The sequence below is a fragment of the Podarcis muralis genome, chromosome Z (genome assembly GCF_964188315.1).
Source record: "Podarcis muralis chromosome Z, rPodMur119.hap1.1, whole genome shotgun sequence".
Lineage (NCBI taxonomy): Eukaryota > Metazoa > Chordata > Lepidosauria > Squamata > Lacertidae > Podarcis > Podarcis muralis.
In genome coordinates this window covers 22,856,233-22,865,778 of record NC_135673.1, presented here as the reverse complement: position 1 = coordinate 22,865,778, position 9,546 = coordinate 22,856,233, and the positions used below count along the sequence as shown (strand labels likewise).

Here is a 9,546-nt window from a genome sequence, read left to right as displayed (position 1 = left end):
TGCTGGCTCGGACTGAAAGGAGTTGGAATCAAACAATATTTTTTTTGGGGGGGGGGAATGCACTACATTGACTATCCCTGGGCAGTAGGAAAGTATAGTGGGAGTTGCACCCGTAGCAAAAAGGTCTGCAAGTAGCCTCTTTTGAGAAGAGCTAGTGAGTGCTTGGTTCATGAGCCTTCACACATACACACCCCAAGTGCAGAGTGCAGCTTCAGTAACACAGCTGCTGGCCCAGAAGGGATAAAGTATCAGTACTGATCCCATTGCCCTGTATAATTTTTGATATCTGTGATATTCAGGGGTTTTGTTTGTTTGTTTATAAACTGGACTTGTTTTTATGTATTTTAATTCTCATATCTGTAAACTGCTTTGAGATTACTTTGCTAATGGCAAGTGATACATAAATATTATTAAATACAAAGTATTTAATACAAATCGAATCGAATTGTCTAAGGCTTCAGCCACAGAGTGAAAACCAAAAAAAGAACATTCCCTGATTAAGTGGTAGGATTGTAAACAAGTAACAAGTTTGGAATGTTTGAAAGAACATAGGAAATACCCTGATGGAAGGGAGTTTTTTAGTCATTAGTATTAGTATTAGATTTCAATTCAATTCAGTTATGAATTGCTTCTCATAAAACACCCTAAAGTGATTTTACAATAAAATCACATATAAAACAATTTCTACTAGCAACACATTGGGATAAAAATATCCCTTAAAAGTCTTTTTGGAAAATGGAAGGTTCAAAGGTTATTTAACCAAAGGTTATTAAACTTGTGAGACTGGTAGCCTCTGTGCTTGCAGAAAACTCAAAAACACAACGAAGAGTCTTGTGGCACATTAAGAACTAGCACATTTTATGATGGCTGTGGATTAAAACTCGTGTTGCGCTATGATCTGCAGTTTTCTGATATATTATGCACACATGAATGTAGGGTTAGGGGGGATGTAGACAATGGAGTTAAATGGCAATAAAATGGAAATATCACAGTCTCACAATTCAGTTAGAGCTTAGATGAACTTTCCTCAATCCAATACCATTCAAATGCTGTTGGATTGCAACTCCTATCACCTCCGATTGTTGCATGCTGATGGGAGCCGGAGTCCAACAGCATAAACTAGAGGGCATCAGGCTGGAGTAGGCTGGCTCAAATGTACGGTGCCACTTTTATTCAGCAATGCTAAAACGATTGTGATATCATGAATTATTGCCACTGTGGTCATTTTGCGTGCATCTAATCAAATTTCCACAGAAGTGACCTGCTTCACGGCAGCAGGTCAAGGGACTTATTGTTAGTGGGCCCCCTGCTGAGGAGCAACCATCCACAGATGCCCAACTGTGCTCGCTTGTGATACCAACTCCAATTTCCATTTAATTCCAGTCTTATATCCCCCACCTTCAAATGTATTTGCTCAGTGGGCAGGGCATATATGCATGAATGCTGGGGGTGGTGTCTGCCCCCATTTCCCTGACACATATTATTTAAGCAGAGTTATAATGCCCAGATAGGGCTACAATATAGAACTGAAGGGTGTTCCAAGTATTAGTTGTTAATGAGTAGAAAAGCAGATTGCCTGTGGCTGGAATACAAAGATGAACTTATCCACATTTACCTTTTGCCTCACTCTTACCACACTTTAATCCTCTGTGCTCAAATGTGGGTTCCTCTCCAGCTTTCCCTGTGGAAATATACACTTTAAACTGAAGTGAAACCAAACAGCAGTTTGGGTTTTCCATGGATTGCTGTTTGCTCCAATTGAGCTTTTAAGAGCAGCTTTTTGTGGGGAAAGCTGTGGGGTAAACAAAACAATACAAAAACAAAAGCACTCACACATGGAGCTTTTAAATGTGGACCGTGCCTAGAAAGGGCAGAGGAAAGGTAAGCGTGGATAGGCCTGAGAGATTAACATTTCCGCTCCTAGTTCTTGCTGACATGATTAACAGAAATCCCTTTAGCCTCTCTGTTCTCCTGCTTGTGCCTCTGTGCAGCTCTGTTCTGCAAATACAATAGTCTTGTTCCAGTGCAATTTAATTGCAATTGTTAAAAATACACTGAGAGCCTCAAGTGTAAAGCAGTATAAAATGTTATTTTTGGAGTTCTATTGTTGCTTGAGGCTGCCTGGGTGCCAAGCAAAATATAACTAAAAACACATTTTTAAATCCACAGCCAAAAGCAACACAGACTCTAATGATGATGAAATGCTCTGCAAACACAACTAGAAAAACTTCTCCCACAGCTGCCACCCCCTTCCACCAATGCAGATATTTAAAGAAAGGCTGCAATGCTATTAGGAACCCCGACTCACTGCAATCAATGAGACTCTCTGAAGCACATCAACAGCCCCCTGTTGGATCATGTCCATGTCCCATCTAGTCCAGCAACCTGTTCTCATAGTGGCCAACCAGGTGCTCATGGGAAACACACAAGCAGGACCAGAGCATAACATCACACTCCGCACCTGTGATTCCCCAGCAACTGGTAGTCGGAGGTATATTGACTCCAAAAGTGGAGGTACACCACACCCATTGTGGCTAGTAGCCATTGATCATCATATCCTCCATTTTGAAGCCATCTAAGTTGATCTTCCATATCAACATGGCTAGGATTAGGTGTCAAAGAGAAAGTGGGGGATATCTAGTGCTGTGTCTGTTAAAAACTCAGTAGGGCCTGCCACCCCTGCTCACCAACCCTGCCTTCCTGCCACACTCCCCAAGCCCCATAACCTTTGCTAACCCCCTCCCTGTACACCTCGCCCCAAAGCCCTCCCCTTACAGCTTACCCCCGAAACCCTCCCCTCCCCTCCTAGATAAGAATATAAGAGCCTACTGGATCAGGCCACTGGTCCATCTGGTCCAGCATCCTGTTCTCACAGTGGCCAACCAGATACCCTAAGCAGGGCACAAGAGCATCCCCCCCCCCGTGGTTTCTTGTAGCTGGTTTTCAGAAGCATTACTGTATCCATCTGTGGAGTTTGCACAGCCCGTTCTCCCACCCCCTTGCCGTTTCCACAACCCCACTCCCTGTCCCCTCATAGCTTGTCCCATCTATGCTCATCCCTGTTCATTCCCCACTCCCATCCCTGAGGTTTTCTTAACTTGGCCGAGGTGGTGGCAGGATGAAGGGGAGAAACACTTTGTCGCCATCACCCCTGTTATGTTCTGGTGGACCAGAACATAACAGGATTTGCAGATACCCCCACTTCACCTTGCTGTTGCATATCCCTGAGATACTGGTGGCTTTGTAGTGGTTGGAGACAGTTCCTTCTTGCTGATTTTGCAGCTGGCACTGACATGGAGGAAAGGAATAGGAGGCAGAGAGAAGGGGAAGCTGACTGAGAAAGGGGAGAATCTGTGAGGAGAGCCAGAGCTTAATCTGAATCTGGCCTTTTCCCAGTTACTCCTTCTCTCACCACCACCACCATGTGTTCTTCGTACCTTCTCACTTTGTGTCTCTATCTCCATGTAAGCTCCCTGGAAAATGGGGTGATGGCCGTGGAGTCTCAGCTGCTCTCAACACTACTTAAGTGCATGTAAAAACAGTTTGAATTTGGGCAGAAAGGTCTTGCCACCCCCACCCCCCCTTGAAGCTCACCCTACCCACAGATTCTCAACTTCTCTGTGCCTGGGGCAGAGAAGAGCAAATGTACCCGCTTTCACCAAGTTTGGAGAGAGGGAGGTGTTCTGGCAGCGGTAAAAGTGTGTGTGTGGGGGGGGGGAATGGTGGCAGGGGGTAGTATATTCCCATTTCGGCTCATTTCCATTTTGGCAAACAGTGTCTCTGAGATTTGTTTCTGAGTAGACACTCATAAGGGGATTGTCTCATGAAAATGTGATCCCTGCAGAAATGAAAGTGACCCACTTCCAAAACAATGCGGAAATGTATCGTGTGCACAGTTGCAACCCCAATTTTATATACTTCAGACTAATATGCCCCATTATACTGTAGGGCTTTTTGCAATCTTATTTGGGAGTAAGTTCCACTGAACAAGGACTTACTTCTGAGTAAGCCAGCAGAGGAATGTCCATGGGGCTTACCTCTGAGCAGATGCACACACATTTGAACTCCTAGGCTACAATGCAATTCCTTAGCAAACTTAGATGGACAGATTGATTTCAGTGCAGCCGAAGAAACTAGTTGAGCATGGAGGTGAATGTGGGGGATGAATGCTGATTATGTCCTCAGGTAATAGAGTGGGGGAAGCCCAGATTGAATTGGGGGGCTAAGAGGAAAGGAGCTAGTGGCCTAAGCAGAACAACCTAAATACCTGTAAAGCCATGTACGCTGAAATATAAGAGAAAACCTTCATACATAAATGATCCACTGCAAAAGTTCCTTCAGTTTTTTTTTAGTCTTCTGTCATTCCTCCAAGGGGTTCAAGATAAAGTTAATAATAATAACAAATTATTTTATTATTTATACATCGCCCATTTGACTGGGTATATAAGTGGGTTTCTTTAACCCCCCCCCCCAAACAACCGCCTGTAAAGGGAAGGCAAAGAAAGACTGAATGGCCCACGGTCACCCAGGGAGCTTCGTGGGTGCACTGGGAAATCGAATACATCGCTTCCTTTAAAAACCGCGAGGACCTAGCACGAGGAGGGAACTTGTGGCCCGCCATGTGCCGATGGATTTCAGCACCCACCAGCCCCAGTCTGCAAGGCCAGCGGTCGTGGTTGATGGGAGTGGTTGGAAACAACATAAAAACATAAGAAACATAAAAACAAACAACCCTGTACAGTATATAGGACCATGGCTTAGGCTTAATAGCTAATCAGTCCGCCTGTAAACGGAGGCGCGAGTGGAAATAGAAAGGCTGAATACAAGCAGCGAAGTAGGTGCAGGATGAGTTTCTCCTGTTCCCACAAGGAGGTGCGGGGTGGGGGGTGGGAACGGGACGCCGGAACTTATATTTCGGACTTGTGGAAGGGACGCCGGAGCCATTTGGGCGAAGAACGCGTGGCTGCCCGGAGCGCTTCAGCGGGTGCTCTAGTGACGGCGGGAACCACCATGGCGGGTGGATGGTAATGCCGGTGACGGTCCGAAAACTCGCCTCCGTCTGTACCATGGTAAGGGGTGGAGAATGGGCTCCAATCCCACCCCTGTCTCACAGGGGGATTCTACCCCATAGGAGCTCCCCTTCTCCTCCCCGCCCCCTGTCAGCACCCTTCTCCCTCCCTCTCCAAGCATGCCTCCCCTTCTCAAATTGGCCGGGATAGAAACTGGAGAGGGCAATAAGTAGGCGGGTAAACAAATAAAATAAATGAAAGCCCTGCCCTGTAGGACTACGGCGACCAACTTTTAAACACTCCCCGTCCTCCGAATTCTGTTGTCCCGCGTGTGTTTTGAGCACATGCAGAGTTCTTCTCCACTTCCTCCCGACACCCGCTAAAGGGAAGCACCAGCTTTTTCTTTTTTTAAAAGAAACGACTGTGCATCCAACTAAGTTGGGTGGGTATTAAGTAGACCCATTGAAATCATAGTCATCTCTGAATCTCCGTGGGTACGTTTTGAGTGGAACTTAGTTGGGTGCAGCCCAAAGTGTGTAGCTCTTAGCACATGCGCATAGTTGTTCCTCCACTTCCTGGCACACCTGTCCCACACTGCCTCATGAAGGACAGCATCCATTTCAAAAGGATGAAGTTGATTTTTAAAAAAAAAAAAAAAAATGTTTAAACGGTTTCCCTTCCCAAGAGTGACACATTTGAAAATAGGAGGGAAGATTATCAAACTGGTTTTTTTGTGTGCATCTCTGTGTTTGTTTTCTGGCTTTACATCCTCCCATTTTTGCAGCTGAGAATAAAATTCTACCTACTTCTTCCTAGCAATACCACCCGTCTGCACCTTTCATATCAAACTGGCTTGCCAAGATTTTACCTCTGAAAGTTTGCTTCAAGAAGATATCTCTCACCTTTTTGCCCTAGTTCTTGTAAAACTTCCTTCCCCCCATAGTTAATATCACCCCTTATCCCAAGGCTATTTCATGTACAAAACATTTATGTGTAGGAAATGGTGTGAAACAAGTCTGTGCATTTGTCATCTACGGGGATCTTGCATGTATTCATTGAATTAGCTTTATGCGTGGAGCGCAGCTGCAATGGGAGTTTGCAGCCTGGATGTGGAGGTTCAGTGAATTATAAATAACTGGCAAAAGGGTTTCTAACATAACTTTTCTCCACTTAATTGTTTTCTGGGTGGGACTTGCTGGATATGTGAAGCAGGAAGCTGAAAGTAGAGGTCAAATTTCTGGAAACAGTGGAAGAGATTGCATTTTTTTTTCTTTTTCCTCATCTTCCTATCTTTTGCTGAAAGCTGGGTTTTTTTTTTGTTTTTTTTTGCCAAATCAGAACTCACTGGTTCCTTCTTTCCCTTTCTCTGTGCAATCCGTAAAGGATATTGTACCTTTAGGTTGCATCAATATCCCTTTTCCAACCTCTGTTTTGTATAGCATCCTCCTTTCTCCTAGATACTTTCCACGCCAAACTTTCTCCAGTAAATATCAGAAGTTCCTACTTGGTGTTTTTGTTCTCTTCTTTTTAGGTACCTGTCTTAATCTTATTTATTGCATTTATATCCCAATTTGCTTCCATTGTGGAACTGGGGGCAGTGTTGTGCGTTATGTTTCCAGGGAATCCAAGCATTGACCAGCAAGGCTGCCGTATCCTGCATCTTCAGTCCATGCATCATTATTTAATGTGTACCCATTCTCCTGGACTCTTTCCACACTGCTTTTGTTCTTTCATGTGTTTCTTACCTACATTTGCCTCTAGAACCCTGTTGGGGATGAAACCGGTATGGGAAAAGTCAGGGAAAGAGAAGGGTTAAAGAACTGCTGTTCTCTATTGCAAAGTTTCTCCTGTTTCATCTTTCTTTTTTGCAATGGTGTAGGGGGGCCCATCATCAGAGTAATGCAGCTTAACATATAATTAGGCCCTCATGATACTTCCCAGAAACTTTATTGCACCAGCCCTTTGTATTCATACCCTGGAACACATAGGAAACCTGTGGGCATTCATATGTTGCTGGATTACATCCCCAGTCATCCCTGACAACTGGCCATGCTGGCTGGGGCTGTTGGGAGCTGGAGTCCAGCAAAAGCTGGGTTTCTCATCAATTCCCTTGAAAGTTCTCCTTCCAGGTTCTCTTTCGAGCTGGTGTCATCTTCAGTTATTCCAGATCTTTCTCCTCCTGTGAGGTGGCTTTTCATAGCTGATGTGGTCGGACCAAGGCAGAATAAAGTGGTACTATTACTTCTCTTCATCAAGACACTAGACTTCTGTTGAAGCAGTCTAGAATAGCATTTGCTTTTTTTGCTGCTGCATCACACTGTAGACTCATGTTAAACGTGTGGTCTACTAAGACCTCCAGATCCTTTTCACATGTACTACTGGCAAGCCAGGTGTCCTCCATCTTATCTTTGTGCAGCTGGTTATTCCTGCCTAAGTGCAGAAGATGACGTATGTCCCTACTGAAATTTATTTTGTTCATTTTAGCCCAGTTCTCCAATCTGTTAAGGTCATATTGCATCCTGTTTCTTTCTTCAGCAGCATTAGCTACCCCTCCCAGTTTAGTGTCATCTGCAATTTGGATCAGCATCGCCTCAGTTATTTCACCCAACTCATTTAGATAGACATTGAACAAAAACAGACCCAGGACAGAATCCTACAATACTCAACTTGTCCCTGTTTTCCAGGATAACAACGAATAACTAGTAAGCACTCTTTGGATTCAGACACTCAGCCAGCTACAAATTCACTTAAAAGTTACCTTGTCCAGTCTATATTTTACCAGTTTCTCCACAAGAATATCATGGGGGACTTTGTCAAGAGCCTTACTGAAATCAAGATACACCACATTCACAGCTTGTAACTCTATCAAATAAAGAAATGATATTTGTCGGGCCTGACTTGTTTTTGAGAAACCCATGCTGGGTTTTAATAATCACATCCTCCTTTTCTAAGTGCTCACAGATCAATTATTTAATAAGCTGTTCTAGGACCTTTCCTTCTATCAATAAGCTCACTAGTTGGTAGTTATCTGGGACTTCTTCCTCTCCCTTTTGAAGATGGGGACAACTCCCCCCCCCCCCTGCAGGGACCTCACCTTTTCTCCTAGAATTCTCAAATGTTATAAACCAGAGGTTCTGAGATTACATGTGCAAGCACCTTTAGTACCCTTGGGTGCATCTCATCAGGTCCTGGAGATTTAAATTCATATAAGGCAGTTAGATGTTTCCTTACCACCTTTTTTCTGTCTTGGGCTGCAGCCCCCACCTTGCATCATTTATTCTATTATTGCCAGGTTGGGCACTGCCTTCATTTTGGGTGGAGACAGAAGCAAAGTAGCTGTTGAGCTGAGCAGTTCTGCCTTCTGACACCCACTAGCTTTTCTCCATCTTCAGCATGCAGAGGGAGATTATGAGGGGAGTGATTGTTGCTTGTTAAAAATATGTACACCTGTTAAAATGCTTTGGAGTGCATAATGCTGCTGCGGCATTTGTCTAATGCTGTCTTGAGATGATGGGTTTATAGTTGGGAACCATGGAGGAAAAAGAGAAATGTGAATTTAAAAAGATACAATAAGCATCCTGTGTGGGAGATCAAGCCCTTGCTTGGCAATGGAAAACTATGAAGGTGATCCATTCTAATGAAGTGGGACCTTATTAACATCAAGGGAAAAGGCATGGTTGAAAGGACGCTTATCAGGTCTGGGTTTGGTCTGTGCCGGGATGGGAGAACACCCAGGAACACCATGTAAACCATCTTTATCTCCATTGTGGAATAGAAATGTGATATAATAATAATAATAATAATAATAATAATAATAATAATAATAATAATAATAATACTTGACATTAAGTTGCCTTAAATATAAATGACCAGAGCACTTGCATGCATTGCCACAATTAAGCATAGCAGATGGAGGGCTGAGAGAACAGTAAATCTGAAGAAGTATTGGTACAGATGGGGCAAAGGTGGCATGCTCATATCTCCATACTCCCTCCCCAAGGAGTCATGCTCTACCTATCTTCTCCCATTTCCATCCATGCTTTGAACATTCTCCAGCTCCAGTGTAATTAATTATGTGCTCTTGAAGCCCACTTTGCTTCCAAAGCAAAGTACTATCGTATCTGAAGAAGTGTGCATGCACACGAAAGCTCATACCAAGAACTAACTTAGTTGGTCTTTAAGGTGCTACTGGAAGGAATTTTTTTTGTTTTGACTATGGCAGACCAACACGGCTACCTATCTGTAACTGGTACTTTCTATCTGTAGCTCTTGGCTGCATCCGTTCTTGCAATAGCCTGACAACCTTCCCCAGCATAGTGCCCTCCAGATGTTTTGGGCTGCAATTCCTGTCGGCTCCAGCCAACTGAGATGGAGAGTTGCAATCTAAAAGTTTCCACATTTGTGAAATAGTCCACTAAAAGGGGAAATGCCTAGCTCCATGTTGCCCTTGATTAATTGTCAACTGGGTCACTTGCCAGAAATCTTATCCACCATGCATGAATTCTTGAATGTGGGGTGGAATGTTTAATTTCTTCTT

At 43.9% G+C, this 9,546-nt stretch overlaps 1 protein-coding gene across 2 annotated transcripts in view; it reads left to right on the top strand.

Annotated features, from left to right (window-relative positions):
• Nucleotides 1-4,911: 4,911 nt before the first annotated feature.
• LOC114588925 (ubiquitin carboxyl-terminal hydrolase 12-like) overlaps nucleotides 4,912-9,546 on the top strand; it is a 47,850-nt gene continuing 43,215 nt past the window's right edge. For both annotated transcript variants that reach the window (XM_028714719.2, XM_028714720.2), the window contains exon 1: nucleotides 4,912-5,069. In XM_028714719.2, the coding sequence (XP_028570552.1) occupies nucleotides 5,022-5,069 (48 nt within the window). In that variant the 5' untranslated portion in view covers nucleotides 4,912-5,021. The remainder of the gene's footprint in view (nucleotides 5,070-9,546) is intronic.